This window comes from Sabethes cyaneus, chromosome 2 (assembly GCF_943734655.1).
Source record: "Sabethes cyaneus chromosome 2, idSabCyanKW18_F2, whole genome shotgun sequence".
In the NCBI taxonomy this organism is placed as follows: Eukaryota; Metazoa; Arthropoda; class Insecta; order Diptera; family Culicidae; genus Sabethes; species Sabethes cyaneus.
This window is the reverse complement of record NC_071354.1, coordinates 155,217,731-155,237,711: the sequence shown is the minus strand read 5'-3', so window position 1 is coordinate 155,237,711 and position 19,981 is coordinate 155,217,731. Positions and strand designations below refer to the sequence as shown.

Here is a 19,981-nt window from a genome sequence, read left to right as displayed (position 1 = left end):
TTATCCAAGAAATCCACCTCCAACACCAACTCCAACAGCGACACCGACTCCCAGTCCACCTCCTAGTCCGCCGCCGTAACCAGGGCCGAATCCACCACCATATCCACCGCCATAACCTCCATAACCTCCTCCGTAACCTCCCCCGTAACCTCCACGGAAACCACCATGATGATGATGGTGGTGGTGACGCCGATGGGCAGACTCGGCCGTGTCAAGTTCTTCGGATGCACCTCCGTCGTCTTCTACCAGTACAGCAACAGCACTACTTCCACCTGCTGGGGCGGCCACTGCTTTCAATTCTTCCGTAGCGGGTAACGCGCTACATAGTGCTAGCACTGCACTCAACACTATCACTTCCTGTTGAATATATTGGAGAAAGCAAAAAGTAAAGTTAAACTTAAGCTTTTTCGATTGCGTCGCGTGTGAAACGCACCTTTATCATTTTTAGCTTCCCACAAGACTAACAACTAAGCTCTTCAAAATCAAAATTTACTCTGCCACGTACTGAATTCGGATGATAATTATCATCTCGCTTTTATATACCTACATTCTTCATCCATTGGTTAGAAGTGAATTTAATACCAGAAGCAACATAACTGGGATAAAGGCAAATTCATCGTATTCCTGTAGACGATCTTTTTTGTGTCCAAACTGGTTTAGAACGTTCGGGGAATCCCATAAGCAAATATTTTTTGTTTTGATTCGGAAAGTCTGCTGCTACCGAGTGCAAATACATAGTATAAAATCTAACACAAAGGATTATCAAAAAGTTGTAAACACTCGCTAGTCGCTAGTTTTGCTTTTTCCATCACAGTCTGCGAATTCCAAATAGCTACGGAACAGGTGGAACCACCAACTGCCTACTACCTACCGTTAGTTTTATATTACCTTTGGCACATGCGTTTTATCTGATGAAATATAGATACAGTTCCTTGATTTGTAACTACTTGATTTACAAGCAAGGGCAAAAGATTAGTGACTCTATGTGTTATATGTTCCAGTATTCTCAAATTTTCATGATAAAAAAACAAATCTCATATTTCATTGATAATACTCATTTAACATTTAGTCTTGTTTATACAAACGAAGGTTTTAGCTCACTGTTAGGAACTCGCAAGTTTTCGGATGTTTTCGCAGCAAACTGCCTTTCCCCGGTGTGGGCCGTTAAGGAATTATTTATTCTTTTCGTGTCCAGTCAAAACACGAAACTCCGCAGTAGTGGGTAAAGCGGTTCCGAGACGATTTCTTGTTATTGTTTTTCGGGAACGATTTTTTTTATGAGTTTCAGTTTCGAAAATGATCTCATGCAAATTAGACTGTGTATGACAATAGGTGTTAACAATTTTTACGTCAAGAATGCAATTTTGTCGGCGAATTATATGGAAGTGTTGTTTTAAAGCTTTTCTGAGAGCGAGCCTATTTGCAACGATTACGTTCTACATTCCACTTTATTTGGGATCATTTTCTATTTTGGCGTATTCTGGCCTTTAAGCCGCATCAACCCAATGATGCCATACGGGGGTTTCACATGCGCAAGTTTTATGAAAAGGTAAACCAATCTCACAAGGGCTACACCCCGAAACCTGACATGTGTAGGCACAAGAACAAGGAAACCACACGAGCACGACGATTCGCAATTCTGATTCTGATTGATATTGGAGAGGTGGAGACAGTTTTTCGATGGACAAGACAATTAGAATATAGCGGAAAATAACGTGGGAGTGCCCGCAAACGATAGTTACGTCTCGGTTCTTGATCTCGAGGAGTTGTATTCGACGAGAAATTGGGCAACCACCGGAAAGGACCGACTCAAGAAATCTATAAACATGGAATGGAACTACTAGTAAAGGCACTTCACTGTATAATTGTTTGTTTGTCCCGTCCCCAAAAAACTAATCGGCTTGATTGTTGTAATTGCCGCGGCATTATGCTGGTTAATACTGCTTAAAGTGCGTTTCAGCTGAAATTATTGAAGTAACTACATATGCCAGTCTTTGATTTCTTCATAGATGAGTAAAAAGTATGTCATCTGCACTATCTACTGGCGGTGGGGTGTACTAGACCATCATAGTCTTTATATTGCCTTCACATTTTACACAAGTGTTAGTGACAGATGTTATAGTCAAACGGGTGCCTATGAAAAAGCTCTAAGAACACTGTCTGGTTAGTAAACCCTATTGCCGCCAGGAGCCACTGTATTAAATCTGCGAATAGTGGCGTATCTAGAGTAAGGAGGGGTAAAAGTGCGATGCGGGTAAAAGTGCGATTCAATGATTTTTCGGTGCAGATTCCAGTAAATTAACTACATTGGCATGGATGAGTGACTACTTTAACAGCTTGAATCTAACGTAAACTTTGGTTGCTTATGAAGCATAGTTGCTGAGTTATGTGCAAATGTTATTTTAGGGCGGTTTTGATGTATTTTTTCGTTATACGGCCAATACGATATCAACAGGAGGATATTACTTGTTGAAAAATTGTAGCAGCGTTTTACATCATTCACATATCTGTTTTGAAAATACGGTGAAAACAATTTGCAAAATATATTTCACTTTTCCGTAATTTAATCTAACCCCGTCAAGCGCTTAGCGGGGTAAAAGTTCGACGGGGCAAAAGTGCGATTCATGGACGAGCAAAAATGTATAGCTAATTATATACAACTTTAGGCACTATATTACAGATACTAGAAATGAAAGATCTGCAGAAAATTGTGTGCTCTACAGATGTTGACCGAAGGAAAACAATGTTTTTCCGCTGATGAAACAAAAAAAAAACGGTTGGAAAAGTTTCGATCTGACGGAGGCTTCAATACACCAGCGCAAAATAGAAAAGGTGCAAATTGAGAATATTCCTTACCAAAACATACCGCAGATTGGAGATAATATGGTTTTGTTAGCTACTGTTGTGCTAATTTCATGGATTCGAGCTTCGCACTTTTGCCCCGCGGTATTAGCACTTTTGTCCCGCTAGTGGGGTAAAAGTGCGAATCGGCACTTGATCAGAAGAAAGAAATTTTTTTTTTGCAAAATACTATTACCGCAGATGATTTATAGTTGAATGCAAAGACATTGAGTTACTGCATCACTTTTTTATATCTCACGAAAATTGTTGACAACTTCAAACATCGCACTTATGCCCCGCCCTACTCTATATGTTTTAATAATCTAAGGTTTCAGTTATAATTTGGTCGCTTATTTTTATTCACTGTAGCGGCCCTATTCGTCACATCGAAAAATTGTTGACAGTGTTTTGATCCGGATGGTTTGTTTATTCAGTAGTGAAAATTTCATTAGGATTGAAGGACACATTTAAAAGTTATCGGCGATGGAACACCGCAGGCGGGAAAAAATTCTTTCCAGTCGTGTTGAGAATTCTGCGCGGTCAGAAGGAAAGATCGCAAAATTAAATAAGCTGCTATTCAACAAAAATGTTTGTTGAGAACTGTGCAGAAAACGATGGGTGGTATCTCATAAAAATTTGGAAAATTCATCCGAACAGCTGATGAATAATTTTAATGTTTTTTTTTCTTAAAATTCATAAAGGGTTTTTAACATACAAAATGACATCCTTCCCTTTTTTATAAGTTATTTCTATGCTGAGAATTGTCCTACTTTATGCGACGAAATTCTAACTGAAACAGGCTTTAGGAACGAAACTGCTTGCCTTCCTTCATTATGTTCCTGCTTGGTGCGACCAGCGATGAGGATCTCGTCCAAATATGGCTGAACTCCTGGGATCCCAAGTAGCACACTTTAGGTCCATTTAGTTGAAGTAACCGAATTACGACTGAAATTGGTCATTTTTCGGTTACCACAACAACGTTGTAGGGATACCGGTCACCATACTAGCAATGACACGTGGCGAATGTGCTTGGCGTTGACTTGACTCCTGCGGGAAGTCGGTTGTATTGGAAGAAGTATGTTTTCACGGTGAGCAACTTGCAGGATTCTTCCTCAGTTTCGACCTGCAGGTAGGCATCTGGCAAGTCGCAATGCATGAACTAACGAGCCCAAGCAAGTTTTGCAAAGATATCGTCTAAGTTTGGCAGAGAATGTTGACATTCCGGCACGTTGGTCTGCCCCGTCGAATAACCTCCACACATCCGGACTGATATGTTGTTCGATTTGCGTACGACTATTGGAGCTGTCCAGTTCGAAAATTGAACCGGAAAAATGATGCCGTTTTTCTGGATTCTTTTGAGTACAGCGTCTACTTTGGGCAGTAGCTACATTGTATACAATGAGTTGTTTGGGACAGTAGACAGGACGTGCATCGGGCTTCAGGAAAAACTTTACTCGCGCTTTCGTGCACTTACCCACCGTGTCTTGGAAAACTTCCGGGAACTGGAACTTGAAATGGTTGATGAACTGATCTTGCGTTTATTAGATAGCGTTGACGTTAACCAGGCACTAATCACAGACAAAAAGATTCATAGTCCGACTTCCAGAACGTTGAGTTCAGTGTTGTCCGAGATGAAAATGCAGCAAGTTTTGGTGACGTCACCGATGGTGATTTCGATCTGGAAATTAAAAAGAAGATTTAAGTTATCTCCGGAAGCTGTGACTGCAGACTCTATCGTCAATTGAGTGGGTGGTTGACTGATGCTGATCGACGTTTCGTTCGAAATTATGGTGATGTCGAACATGTTGAAGTTATGTTGAAGTTAGTTTGAAGTTTGACAGTTACACCGTAGACCAACCATTTGCTTCCGATGTTACAAACCGTGAAAATGCTTGTCGTGTTGTTCTCTTTTGGTTTTGACTACTTCGATGGGCTGGGTTTGCAACTGGAACAATAGCCTTCCTTGTATCTGGAGCAGATATGCGAAGCGAATGGACACTCACGGACATAGTGCTGATCCCCGCACTTCAAACAGGACGTTTTGGGAACTTTTTGGCTCATCTTCGTGGCAAGGATTCCTTTCTCCACCATCAGTATGTCCTACTTGAGGGCGCATGACATTCTTTCACAAAATGCTCCAGAGTGACTTTATCTGCGTCTCATGCTACGTTTTCATCAGCTTCCAGTTTCGAAATCAATCTGGCTCGAATGTCCGCATCCCATGGTGATTGGAGTCCACAGACGAAACGGAGGGCTTACAATTGATCCGGTGTGAGCTTGGAGAGTTGAAACACTTCACAGTATTTGTTCACCACAATGTGATGTCATCCGTTTTGTTTTTCGAGTACTACAGTCACAGGTAACGGCAATGGAAAATGGACATGTGCCAATCGAACAATTTCTTCCACTCCTGGGTGGTCTCTTCCGGAGTGTAGTCCCTAGGTGCCCAAGGGAAGAATGGCATTTACGTACTTCACGTTATAACGGCAAGCTCAGCTTGCGAAGAAGCAATCTCGACCGGGCGACATTATCCAGTGTTTCGCTATTCTTCGTGAAAGCGTTCTCGTGTCTCGCAAACTAGCCGTCGAAGAAAACTCCTGGCGTCTGGATCGTACTGGAAATCTTGAATGCCATTGACCGATGATTCAATGAATGCCGCCTCCCGAGGATTTGATAATTTTTTCACTGCCCGTGCCAGCCGTGATTTTCCAGGTTTCCGAGCGATTGGGCATTTATACGTATACACAAGATATCGATTTGTGTTTTCATAGTGAATAGAGGGTTACCCAGGTTGTAAGAATGTCGAATAACCAACCAGCGAAAATAATATTCAGCAAAGAACCTGCTACTGTGTTACCTGACTCATAACGAACCCCTATTTCCGAAATTCTAAAATCTCTCATGCTTTTAGTTTTGGAGTAAACGTGTAATTTCTTATGTTTTATAGTTGATATTTATATGCTCTATACGAATTTATGATCAATTAAACGAAAAACCACAAAGTTACGAGTTACGAGTCCCTCCCCCATATATAACGTATATTCGTTATGAGTCAGGTAACACAGTAGAAGTCGAGGGTTTCGAGACTAACACTGTACCACAGAACAGAAGTGGAAGTCCGAACGATTCGGCGATCAAAACTGGTAACAGAGACTTTTTTGTTTTTCTTTTTCTTTGGGAAGGTTTTCGCATAGAAGCGAATAACAGCAATATAAGCAGAACGCTCGCTGCCAATCGCATAGCAGATTTCACATGCTTTCGTGTGCATTCGTATGCGTTCGTGTGTTTTCGTGGGAAAAAGTGACCCGCTACCGCCAGGTTCGCTAGTATCTGTAGAAAGTAGCATGTACGTGTTTGGATTTCTACTTCCACTTCTGTTCTGTGACTGTACCCACTATAACGGGTGGCAACTAAAATTTTGGAAGATTTTCGAGACTCTTATGCTCAATAACAAACGAGCTCAGAGAGAAATGAGAGTATGTATGTGTTAGCTGTCTCCTCTCTTTTTGCCAGTAATTTCTGTTTTGTTTATGCTTGCCCAGTTTTTCTTAAAATGGTGTCGAATCTCGGCAAAAAGTACACGTTACAACAATTATAAATCGAAAATCTTGCGGCTCCGACTGTTTACCTAAGATGCCTCCTAAGATGCCCAACAACTACTCGCTAGTACGGTAGTGGAAGATCAGACAAAATTATGGACGCAGAAAATTATGTTTTCGATATTCGTTTTCGGTTCGAAAACAGACACTGAGGAAGCTTGCAAATCGTAGGCGAAATACGTATCTGTCAAGAATAAAATATACATAGTAGAATTAATTTGGATAAGTTTTCTTTTAATTTAATTTCCGAGGATTCCGTGAACCAACGGGATGCCACAAAAAAGGTCAGCTGTTCCCACCAGTACATCTGCAATACATTGACAAGAGTTTGAATAAGGTGCCGAAAGAAGACAACAGCTCCGGAATACACTGTGGGACAGATTGCGACGCGGAAATCCCAATACCGCTGGTTGATAAAAAAAATATTCCGGAAAATGCTTTGTTTTGGACAACGAAAGTTACATCCCTATTTCGCACATTCATGGAAACGATCGATACTATTCCATGGATAGTTCTACTGCATCTCTGAACATAAAATAGAAGTTTAAACATAAGTTTGAACAGAAAGTGATGCTGTACATTGCCATTTCTGAGAGAGGTATTTCTAAGTCATGGCTAAAACCAGTATAATCAATATATATAGAATGCTAGTGTCGCTGCAGTGCGCGTGGCAAACATCATACATATTCAGATAATGTATTTACATTATACTTGCATATGTGTGTGTGCCTGAGATTCAGCAAAAGGGGAATCTCATTGTCAAACTTTGACAACCAGTTTAAAATTTCGAATATGGCTGCCAAGTAATGTAATTGTAAACTTCGCTTGCTTCAAATTTCTGAAAAAATCGGTGCAAAACGACTCAGTTGAGGGATTCAATTCATCCGGACGAAAAGAAAATGAGCGTTTAAAAACATTTCACTGGCATGAAAACACAGCGATGAGCGCACTGATGACAGCACCAACCAGCGCACAGATAAAGAACAGATAAATAACAATAAGCAACTTTGACAATGAAGTCCCCGATTCACAGACTTGATACAGATTGTTAGCATCATGTTTACCACAATGAGTCCTGTAGAAAAACAGCGACACTGGCATTCTATATATATATATTGATTCTACTTTAAAACCCTCTAGTATGGCTATTAATTGGGCTTATGTGCACCAGAACGAATGTTTGAAGAAAACTTTGATCCCGTTTCAACAAAAACATCATGCAGATGGACGATACGTGTTTTGACAGGATAAAGCATCATCACATTATGCCAAAAACAACACAATCGTTCCTGAATATCCATTAGATCCCATTTGTACCCAAAACCCATAACCCGATAAATCTGTCTCAGTGTCGCCCAATTGAAGATTTCTTCGGGATTTTGAGCTCCTTCTACAAAAATAACTAGTGAACCACAAATTGCAAACAGTTGATTTGTAGAATTCCAGCCGATTACGGACCATTTTCAAATTTTCATTAATTTTTTTTAACAATGGACAATGTATCTTTAACTTCAGTAAATCTGATCTTCTACAAGTATCCAGTATGTTTTTTTTGACTACTGGAGAAATAAATTCCAAAATTTTAGTTGTCACCCGTTATGTGAGCTGATGGAGGCAGCGATTGGAAGATGGCAAACTAAGATCAACTAAAATTGTGTATTGATGATTGTACAATGATTTGATATTCGGATTGTTATTAAAAATATAAAGTAAGTAAAAGCTCACGATAAACCACCATACGAACATACGTGGTCGTTGACAGTGATTGGCTCAATATGGTAGGTAAGTTTTTTATATTTGGAAAGTTTTTGAGCATCTTAGTATATATATATACTATATTTTCAATCATTTATTTTTATTCTAATGTGTACTCATGTCTGTTTCTTTTTACATTAAAAGAACCTATAGCTGCTCTAATCAACTATGCATACATGGCTTTGATTGTATCACCCGTAATTATAATTCGGGTAATATCGTTCATAATTATAACTCGGATAATAAGGTCCATAATTATAATTTGGATAATACCCTTGGTAGTAATTATTTGGATAATATCTTCTATAATAGTAGTTTTGATCGTATGGTCTATTAACCGTGCTATACCTTCTGCCATAACCGAACAATCTTCCTAGAAACTCCGTGAGGCTAACCCCTGAGCCTGAACTTGATGATGAAGATGGTGGAACCGGTGGAACGGGTGGAATCGGTGGAACGGGTGGTACCGGAGGAACAGGTGGATTCGGAATAGGTGGAAGTGGTGGCACCGGCGGAACAGGTGGTACAGGTGGAGGATCTGCCGATTCGGCAGTCTCTAAATCCCATCCAGTGTTATCAACTACCGTTTGTGCATTGTTATTGCTGGTTGCTGCATGGGCTGGATAGTTAAAGCTCAGTATGATTAATGCACTGAGCAGTAAAGCTACCTGCCTAATAATCTGAAGAAATTGATTGTATAAGAAGATACGTATTAATAGTTCTAGATTCAAGACTATAAAAGAAACTTGCCTTTGTCATGACTCATGAGTATTGTCTCATGAGTATACCTGAACATGTAATGACGGAACAACAGAAAGTACTGAACCGGTGTTAACTTCATTTTTCATTTTATACACTTTCAACTCGTCCGTGGTGCGTAATATTGCTAACGCTAATGACATCTTTAAATTTTAAGTAAACTTACAGTTACAGAGAAGTTTAATTTATGAATCACAACTATCCGCCGTAAATCGAATGTGATGAAAGCGCGGTATGGTAAATGGTTGCGATCGATACCATTCTGCCTCAGGTTTATTCTGAGAAACCGGTTTTGATGGAAACGATGGGAAAGTCCCTGCAATACTTCTACGGCAGCTACTAGGTACGGTTTGTTTAATCGTGTATTTGGAATATGTTCGATCATGTAAATATTTTGCGAAAGAAAACTGAAATACTCCTCCGTACAGTTAGTCGCAAAATTGAATGCACACCCAAAACGAAAATAATTAATCTTAAAAAAATTTAAATTTCGAAGTCTTCTTACATTTTTTCGTTTTTTTTTTACTTATTAGTGTCAGGGAATTTTTCAAAATTATCTCACGAGTGAATTTAAAAAAAATGTATCCCCTATAGGGTATTTTATTTCCTTTTTAAGTAAAAATTCATATGAAAAAGCCATGGGTTATAAACGTCTCTAATACTTGACCCTTCTATATCGACCTTCTATATTTTACGCAGCCGGTTATTAGAGTATAGAACAATTGTGGGGCAAGTACAACAATCCTACTGAAGCTAGTAGCACCATCCAACCGAGATTCGAACATACGACGACTGGCTAATTAGACCAGCATCGTACCACAAAGTTAACTGGGCATATGAATGGATATTGTAAATGTTTAAAACGAGTTGGCACAAGATCTGCGACTATATTTAAAATAGGTTTTCTTTTCAAAATAAAAGAACTTAAGAATGCACTTGTCAATATTGTACGGTTTCGATTGCATTACCCATAATTATAATTCGGATAAGATCCTCCATAATTATAAGTCGGATAATAAGTTCCATAACCATAAGCTGGATAATAGCCATCGTAGTTATAATTTGGATAATATCTTCCATAAGAGTAATTGGGATTATAAGGTCTATTATAAGCACCATAACTTCTTCCGTATCCGAATCCGAACAACCGTCCTAGGAACTCCGCAAAGCTAACACCAGAACCTGAAGATGAATGGGGTGTGTCCGGTGTGCGCGGAACAGGTGGGACTGGAGGCACTGGTGGCACCGGTGGTACTGGCGGTACTGGCGGAACAGGTGGAGGATTTGCCGATTCAGCAGTCTCCAAACAGCTCAAGCGCAGTACAAATAATGCACCGAGTAGAAAGGGTATCTGCGTGATAATTAAAAAGAAATTTATTCATGTACAAAAACAGATCACATAGATGTTTAATTTTTGTTTTATAGAAAACTTTTAAAACAAATGCTACCTTTGTCATGTGTATAATCCTATGCGTTTATACGAAACGGGGATCAGTGAACATCAGAAACCACTGAAGCGCGTTAACTTCAGTTGTCATTTTTATACACTTTCAACTGATCCGAGATGCGTAACGTTCATGATGCTAATGATATTTTCAAATTTTAGGTATATTTACAGTGCAGTTTATGAATCACATATAACTACCGCATGGATGGTGGGCGTGGTAAGTAAAGTAATGGCGATCGATAATATTTAGCTGCAGATACGTTCTTCCAAAGACACTCAGACGGCTTTAAGGTACGACATTGGTCTAGTAAGCTAGTTATCGTGTGTTCTAATCTCAACTGGGAGCAACTATAGCCCCTCGATTCGTCCTGTACACTAACAGTTGGTTGCGTAGATTGTCGAATAGTAGCAGCAAATCAAGTTCCGAAAACGAAATGGTTTTTTGCTGAAAGACCGGTTCTGATGGACGCGATAGGAAAGACCCTCTAGCTGCTTCGGTCTTGCCTGCAAGACTATAGCGGCTACTGTGTATGTTTTATTTGCTCATTTATTTTGACTACAATTGAGCATGTAAATATTTCGGGAAAGAAACTGCATTACTCTTACATACAGTCAGTCTCAAAATTAAGCGTACAGTAATCTCAAATTTGTTATGATCAAAAATTGAAGATTTATACGGAAACCGGAAAGGGGAGTGGTGGCAGACATTTTTGGGTATATGAAACTGTCGGACTGCAGCCGGGACCGTTAACTAAGAAATTTACGTGAACGAATGTGTGGAAAAATGCTTGTAGCTTTTCCGAAAGTAAATTATAAACCAATCTCAATCTTATCTAATTTATCTAAGCCGTTCGAAAAATTAATACATACAAGATTGTACGATTTCTTTGCCGGAAGTAATACGATTAGTGAAATGCAATTTGGATTTCAGCCACGTTCAAACACCACAAGTACTGAAGTTAGTCTGATCGGTCAGATGCAAACAATTCAAAGGAAAACCTGTTCGGCTATCTTCGTGGACGTACTTAAGGCTTTTGACTGTGTCCCACAAGATATGCTTCTTTTAAAACTGTTTAGATATAGCATTAGAGGCACTGCTTATAGTTTGACTGAAACATTCGTAAAGTATCGGGATCAAATAATTCAGTTATATGATCACAGTAGTCAAGAACAAAGAATTTGTCATCGAGTGCCTTAGGGCTCTACACTAGGACCACTCCTGTTCATTATCTACATAAATTATGTATTCAAGTTACATGTTACCGTCAAACGAAAGAAAATGCTCATACGATGCTCATGTTTGTTAATAGGAGATGAGGCCACTGCGACCAGCTTTCAGAATGCTCATGTTTACTCCCAAGTTACATGCAAGAATATTATCTGGCAAAATGATCTTACCTCGTGTTTTAGTCTTGACCTTGAAATGCGGTCAGGCATATAAATTAATATTTTTTTAAACGGTGGTTCTACAATTGATCAAGGGACGGTAGGAGAAAGTAAGGAAACATTTTTTATAATGGACGGGAAAGAGCGGAAAGGTGAGGGGGGGGAGGGTAACTGGTAGCTACGCTTAACAAGTAGTCGTTGTGACTCCTACTTTTGTCCAATGCTGTCCAATTCGAATCCGGTTATAATCTCAGATTATAGCTTGGTTTTCGTCTTTTTTCGTAAGTTTTTGCATGGAAAATAATAACTTGTAAATAAAAAGAATAGGTTTGGTTTTCACGTTTAAACTTTAAGTAAAAATGCTTAAAACGCTTTTTTTTGCTCAAATAAAAAAATCTCTGTTTTTTGTCGTCGTTCCCCCTTCAGTGCCTCAACACCAGAAGAACAAAAACATTATAAAATACTAGTTGAGCCCGAATCTTACGATCCGGAAAATATGAATGTCTGTTCAGAATTCAGAAAACTGCGGATACATTCCATTGGCCAGTGTTTGTGAAGATGTTTAATCTTTGTATTAGTTCTTAGAGTTCTTACATTGCATAATATAGCTCTAAGATGTTGTACATAAAAGTGTCATAGCCGGAAACTGAAACAAATAATTTTTATGGTCGTATTGAATTTTATTTAACTGAATAAAAACTTATCTCCACTGTGCTGCTTCTATAGGCGGGCAATACGGCTCTTTAGTCTGAGTGGCTCTGAACCGTCTATTGTCTGCCGCAAACCGATTCATATGGTCGCTGTTAAGTTAGACAGAGCCGAGTGCCAAATTTTGACTTCGAGAAAAACGCATTCAAAGTTTGCGACATTCTAAATCATCTTCTAACTCTGGCTGTTTGCAACATTTATGTAGTCTGATTAGAGTAAAATGTAGCTTAGTAAATTCTTGATCGTTTGCTATCATTAACTCATTTTTTAAAATTTTGCGACTTGGTCCGGTCTGATTCAACACCGACCATATGATATCGCGACCAGCAATCGAGTTGAGCAGGCGGGTCGAACAATCGAATCCAGCAATCCAGTCAAGCAGTTGGGTCGAGCAGTCGAGTCGAACAGTCAAGTCGAGCAGTCAAATCGAGCAGTCTAGTCGAGCAATTAAATCAAGCTGTTCAGTCAAGCAGTCTGGTCGAGCAGTCAGATCAAGCAGTCAAGTCGAGCAGTTAAGTCGACTAGTCCAGTCGAGCGGTTGGATCGAGTAATCTAATCGAGCACATGAGTCGAGCAGTTGAATCGAATGGTTTAATCAAGCAGCCTGGTCAAGCTTTTAAGTCGAACAGTTGAGTCGAGCAGTTCATTCGAGCAGTTGAGTCGAGTAGTTAAGTCGAGCTGTCGATCAAACAGTTAAGTCAAGCAGTTGAGTCGAGCAGTCGGGTTGAGTGGCTTAGTCGAGCAGTGTAGTCGAGCGGTTGAATCAAGCTGTCAGTTGAGTCGAGCAGCCGATTCCAGTAGTCCAATCCAGTAGTTGAGTCGAGCAGTTCATTCGAGCAGTCGAGTCGAACAGTTGAGTTGAGTGGTCCAGTCGAGCAGTGGAATCAAGCATTTGAATCGAACAGTTGAGTCGAGCAGACTAGTCTAGCAGATGAATCATGCTGTCCAGTCAAGCAGTCCATCCGAGCAGTTAAATCGAACAGTTCTGTCGAGCAGTTCAGTTAAGCAGTCCAGTCGAGCAATCTAATTGACCAGTCCAGTCGAGCAGTCTAGTCAACCAGTTGAGCAATCGAGCGGTCCAGCAGTCGACCAGTGAGGTGACTGAGAATACAACCCATTGCTACGGAAGCATGACGTCCTGTCAGGGACATGGTTTTCGGTACAGACATAAGCCTCTTATATAAATAGATTTGTAATGGCCTTATTTCGAAAGAATAGGACCAGAAATTAAATAAAAAGAAAACTATTCCAATCAAATTCTACTATCTATTAGCGTTTTTGTTTTTGCTTGGGTCCAATCTAGGTTCGCCCTAGTTCCAATCGAACGGCTGTCAAAACGTTTGTTTTTTCACTCAGGTTGGACTTAGCTTCGCTCTAGGTTAGACTTTTTGAACGTCGGGTTTGCTCTGGGTCTTTCTACAGTTTCAACCCCGCTATTAGCAATAAACTGACAACCCAAAAACATTTGTTTATTCTCCCGAAAATGTTTGTTTATTCAGTGGTTGGATTGGAACTAACCCAGGTTAAAAAACAAGTACGGTATATATTTTTTCGTGACACATACATATTTCGCCTACGACTTGCAGGCTTTCTCAGCGTCAGTTTTCGAACTTTGATACTGTTCGTAAGTTCGAAAACAGACACTGAGGAAGCTTGCAAGTCGTAAGCGAAATACGTATCTGTCACAAATAAATATAGATAGTTGGAATAGTTTTCTTTTTATTTAATTTCTGGTTTCGTATTCTACTAAAACACTCCAAAAAACTTCACGAATAGGACAATAGTACAATTAAAGTAACTATTGTTCCATTCTTTCCAAATATTTTTATCATTTTTTGTTTTTGAGAAATCGCGTTCTGTTCTGTTTGAGTTCTTTTAGCGTGCTTCGATATAACGTACAACTTGAAAATCGAAGTGTACGTTATATCGAAGTTACTCTGTAGTACAAATAGTTGCATGAGTTTGTTCAAATACCTAGTTTGCAAGTTATATTTTGGGAGTAATGCAACAGCTCTGAAACAAGAACAAATGATGAATGATCTCTATTCGATTAAAAATATGCTTAACTTTGACCAAATCAAGTCATATGAAACAATCTTGTTCGTTTACAAAGTTAAAAATAAATAAAAATAAATAACTAGAATTTGCGAGATAATCGTAATCTTCACTGCTATGAGACATATTCAGTAGATAACTTACGCACACTGGCACCAAGAACAAATTATCTATGACTGTAATGTATGTATAGCACAATAGTAAACTTTAGCGATTTACCCACAAATATTTCGAATATTGTTCCACTTTGGAGGTTCTAAATTTTTTTTAAAGTGTATGACCTAAATACTTAGTTTTGAATTTTGATTATTAAATTGAATGCAGACTAACATGATTAAAACCTCAATATCAGTCCTAGGAACTGCCGGAAGTTTTTTGGTATTTGCATAAATTAAATTAAATATTGTATAAATGCGATTGCTCCGTGCCATTTTGGCTGGATTTTATATCTTGTTACTCCGTTACAGAGGTCATGGATTGGCATGCCACCAACAACATAGTATGAGTGGTGCCCAAAGGCAAGAATTCTCACAACACGCCCAATAGAGAAATATTAGGTCATCGTCAAGCGACATTTTAAGAAGATCTAAAAAACTGTTTAACGACAAAGGCGCCACTGCACTGTGCTGTCTTAGGATTTTGCGGTGCTAAAAATGCAGTAAACTTTAAAGGGGTCAACTAAGCCTGAAGGTAAAAATGTTATATAAAAATGTATTCTAAAAAATTGTTTGATAGACAACAATTTACATTTTAAAAAACCACTTCAACATGAAATTTTCAACAAACTGCACCACCAGAGGATATTATAAAACGATGGATAACGTACTAAAATCACCCCAATTCAACTTTTTGTTTTATCAAGTAACTGTAGGATATCAGCAGGTAAAAACATACTCGAATCTTCAAATTAACGGTTTATTCACTGTTCGTCGAAGTCGTTTTTTAATTAATCCAGATCGTACAGTTCTATCAATGGCTCAGCGATACAATTCATACGTAAGACCCATCGTGCCCTTGGTGATGGTGATGGTGATGTGGAGGCGGCGGTTGTGGTTGGTACTGATTATGATGATGGTGCGGAGGCGGAGGCGGTGGGTATTGATTATGATGATGTGACGGAGGAGGAGGTGGAGGATACTGATGATGGTGATGCGGAGGAGGAGGCGGAGGAGGACGATAGTGCTGATGATGATGTGGGGGAGGGGGAGGGGGAGGAGGGGGGCGATAATTATTGTGATGAGGAGGTTGCGGAGGGGGATAATAGTTGTTTGATTCGGCAGTTTCCAAGTCCTTGGCAAAGTGATGCCCTGCGGGGTGTACCACAATTGAATTGGTTATCGGTAGTTCTTTGTCCATAGGGAAACACACACAAGCGGCGATTAATATAAACAAAACTATTGATTCCTGGAAATAAAATCAATATGTTCAACATTGATTTTTTTATAATTTAAAATAAAACGTACCTTAGCCATTTTAGTTAACACTTCCATCTCCTTTCGCAACTATGTAAGCATTACCGCTCACAACAGTTCAAGAAACTCTTTTATTCAATTTGGACAGATGCGAGGTCTACCAAAACATAAGCGAACACTGAGATATAAATGATATAAAAGATTCCTTGCCAACCATTCGTAAGCATTAATTCCCCAAGTTGTTCGTATATTTAATCAATTAGGGCCAGTATGGCTCTGTTGCATGTGTTTTCAAATATTGAAAATACTTCATTCTAAATGTCTAAATAGAGGTTTGGGCACGCGTTAATGAAAATATTCCTTTAAATTTTAGTTTATGGATACCATTGAGCACTTTACCTTATGTTGCTCTTATGGTATTTTGCTCTTGGTGTGTCATTTCCATGCACTACTTTCTTTGCACTGTTAATTAGGGTAACAAACCTAATTTGAATCCAAACTGCAGTTGTACATAATTTGAACACTTACAACTAAGCCAAATAGAAGTACCAAAATTCTAGCTACAGATAAGGTCCAAAATAGGTTGCTTACCCTAATATGAGAAAGTATTCGAAAAGAAACTAAAAAGCGCATCGTTCAAATGAGCACAACGCTAGCGAGCTTCATTTCCCGACCACCAACCGGTTTTTTTTTGCCAAAAACTCTTCTGTCGAATTAAGTGCGGATTGACACGAATCCAATTCAACTTGATATGAGGATATTGCAACCGAGCAAAACAGTTATAACAGTATCATAAATCTGAAATGTTCAAGGGAACTTTATAGCGTGAAAAAACGATCCTAGTGAAAACTGCTTTTCATTTCAATCAAGTTTTATTATTAGTGTACAATGTACATATACTGACTTAATTCTCATAAGGTAGACAAATCATGACTATTTCTTTTCTTTAGCATAGTACGGGATACTTTTAGGTCGAATACTTCGTTACAAAGATTAAACACGCGACATACACTTGTTAAGTCAGTCAATATCCAACCGAATTTGATCTGCTACAAAGGTAGAATTTTCAATATCGCTACGTATGCTTAGCAAATCTAGTCGAGGTAACATTACACGTAGCACCAACGAAAAAATTTCATTTAATTCTGCTACACGAAAACGATCTTCACACATACGCCTAATTCGATTTAAATTGTATGATCTATCAGTTTCTGTACCTTGTCTGTGCTGTGCACCCAATAAATGTTTTTGCTAGTATATAAAGTCTGTTTAACAGTCTTTATCAACTTTAAATCCGTTTGAATTTCTTGGCTGATTAAGATAGAGTAGGGCGGGGCATAAGTGCGATGTTTGAAGTTGTCATACATTTTCGTGAGTTATGAAGAAGGACAACAACATAATATATTTTATAGTGATGCAGTAACTCAATGCCTTCACATTCAACTATAAATCATCTGCGGGAATAGTGTTTTGCGAAATGAATTCTTCTTTCTTCTGATCAAGTGTAAATTCGCACTTTTACCCCACTAGCGGGGCAAAAGTGCGAATACCGCGGGGCAAAAGTTCGAAGCTAAAATCCATGAAATTAGTCCAGCAGTAGCTAGAAAAACCATATTATCTTCAATCTGCATTATGTTTCGGTAACACGACGTTTGTCTGTTGTTCCATCAGCGGAAACACATTGTTTTTCTTCGGCCAACATCTGTAGACACACAGTTTTCTGCAGATCTTTCATTTCTAGTATCTGTAATATAGTGCCTAAAGCTGTATATAATTAGCTATACATTTTTGCCTCGTCCATGAATCGCACTTTTGGCCCGTCCGTGAATCGAACTTTTACCCCGCTAGGCGCTTGACGGAGTTAGATTAAATTACGGAAAAGCGAAATATATTTTGTAAATTATTTTCGCCGTATTTTCAAAACAGATATGTGAGTGATGTAAAACGCTGCTACAAATTTTCAACAAGTAATATTTTCCTGTTGATATCGTATTTGCCGTATAACAAAAAATTACATCAAAACCGCCCTAAAATAACATTTGCACATAACTCAGCAACTATACTTCGTAAGCAACCAAAGTTTACGTTAGATTCAAGCTGTCAAAGTCACCCATCCCATAAATCATTGAATCGCACTTTTAGCCCTCCTTACTCTATTTGGCTGAAACTTTTTATTGAACTTGCTTGTTAATTTTTGGGAGAAAGTTGATTTGAAGAATTAAAAGTGACTTAAATACCGTTATTTCAAAAAATATAGGGGTATTAGGGGCATAATGAGCACCCTAACTTGTTGGCTGATTTAAGCACCCAAAATGACTGAATTTTTAAAGTGTCGTCATTGCAAAACATACATTCACTATCGATAATCAAAGGCATACTGTTAACAAATTGAAAAATAATTGACATGATGACGAAAATTGCAATTTAAATTCATGCTTTGAAAACAAAAAATCGGTCAGTGTATGGGGCACAATGAGCACCCCCTGGGGCATAATGAGCACCCTTATAAACACATGCTTGAAGGGTGTATGTACAACAACCACACACACATACACACACATGCATATACACATACATACACACATACATACACATATACACATACACATACACACCCATGCATACACAAACATAAAACGTGTAAAAACGTCGAAAAAACTATTGACCGCAAGCCGCTTAAAGTCAATTGAGCCGTGGAGGTTGCCTCTGGAGCACACAAGGAATGTTTCGGATGACGCTTAAACTAGCTGTGTTTTAGTGTTGAAGACATATGCTTTTCCGTTTCCCTCTACCAGGTGGTATACGAGGGTTCTGATTTCATGGGTAGTAACACCGTAGCATCGAAATAATATACAAAATATGGACCACCAGCTCTTGTTCTGCAGCGGGAACGAAAACAGTTTTGAAGGAATCAATTTGGTCCACCTCCTGCCCCGAAATTTCCCTTTCGTATGGCCCCACATACCGGGCTAACGTCTTCCGCAGAATACCGTGGTACTTGGCGACTTATTTTGTGGATATTCCGTCTCGCCTTATAGTGGTCAAGGCCGCTTGCAAGGCCTTTTTTGACCAATTATGTCTTCCAGATTCCCTTGGCATATTCATACCATCACTGTAAACTAGCATTGATGCGATAAACAAAGAAACTGACAGGTTAGTTAATGCGACGTAGTGCTCGTTTCACCCCACCTAAGGGTGCCCATTTCGCCCCCAGTCAAGTGGTTAAAGTAAAAATGGGTTTTTACACTAATTACAGTATAAAATCAAAGCTTCAATGAAGGTGAAATTTGAGATACAATGTATACATCATGTTGCAGTGTGCATTTGATAGATTAAGATATTTAAATGATCGTAAAAGCTTATTTGGTAGTGCACCAAAATTATAATTTTTTCAGCGTCTGAGAATCTAGTTAAGTTTTTTAATATAACTCCGTGTTTTAAAAGTATAGATGACTCATTTTTTGATAAATTGATACTGTAGTACCTACAGCAGTGTTTCGCATGCCACATGATGTTACAAAATGCGTACTTTCGTAGAAAAGAGGGGTGCCCATTTCGCCCCGTGTGCTCATTATGCCCCTAATCCCCCTACATGAAAAATTATACTTACTCTAAAACTATTTGCTATCAGTTTTTTGAAAATCAGAAAAAATCGCATTTCTCAAAATATACCATCTTTGATCTTTTAATTTTTTTCTTGAAATATAGAAGTAGGTACCTAATGAATGGAACAATATTTGTGAACAGGCATTCTACAAAGCCTTCATGTCGTTCATGTGTTTTTCCAAACTAGAGATTTTTCGCTGGAGATTTAATTAGTCTGAACACTGACCTGAAAACAGCATTCCATCGTGTCGATCATGGGATATTATGTGTTAAGATAAACTCGGAGTATCTGACACGTTGGTTGCATTCAAATCGCACCTGTCTGCGGTATCGTAACTTTGCTGTGAAGCTGGGAAAGTCATAATAAAACTGGTTTTGTAACAATTCCAGAGTCCCCCAAGGCAGTATCTTAG

General features: G+C 38.8%; 2 protein-coding genes across 2 annotated transcripts; both read right to left on the bottom strand.

Annotated features, from left to right (window-relative positions):
• Positions 1–442, bottom strand: LOC128736227 (keratin, type I cytoskeletal 14-like). The gene is made up of 2 exons (XM_053830706.1): positions 434–442; positions 1–357 (listed from the first exon to the last, which is right to left on the bottom strand). The coding sequence occupies exons 1-2, from the start codon at positions 440–442 to the stop codon at positions 1–3; spliced, it is 366 nt and encodes a 121-aa protein (XP_053686681.1).
• A 3,987-nt stretch (positions 443–4,429) lies between these two features.
• LOC128736225 (uncharacterized) lies at positions 4,430–16,022 on the bottom strand. Its single transcript, XM_053830705.1, has 5 exons — positions 16,014–16,022; positions 15,547–15,954; positions 10,129–10,305; positions 8,591–8,875; positions 4,430–4,519 (listed from the first exon to the last, which is right to left on the bottom strand). Exons 1-5 carry the CDS (start codon positions 16,020–16,022, stop codon positions 4,430–4,432), a joined length of 969 nt encoding a protein of 322 aa, XP_053686680.1.
• Between the last annotated feature and the right edge of the window lie 3,959 nt (positions 16,023–19,981).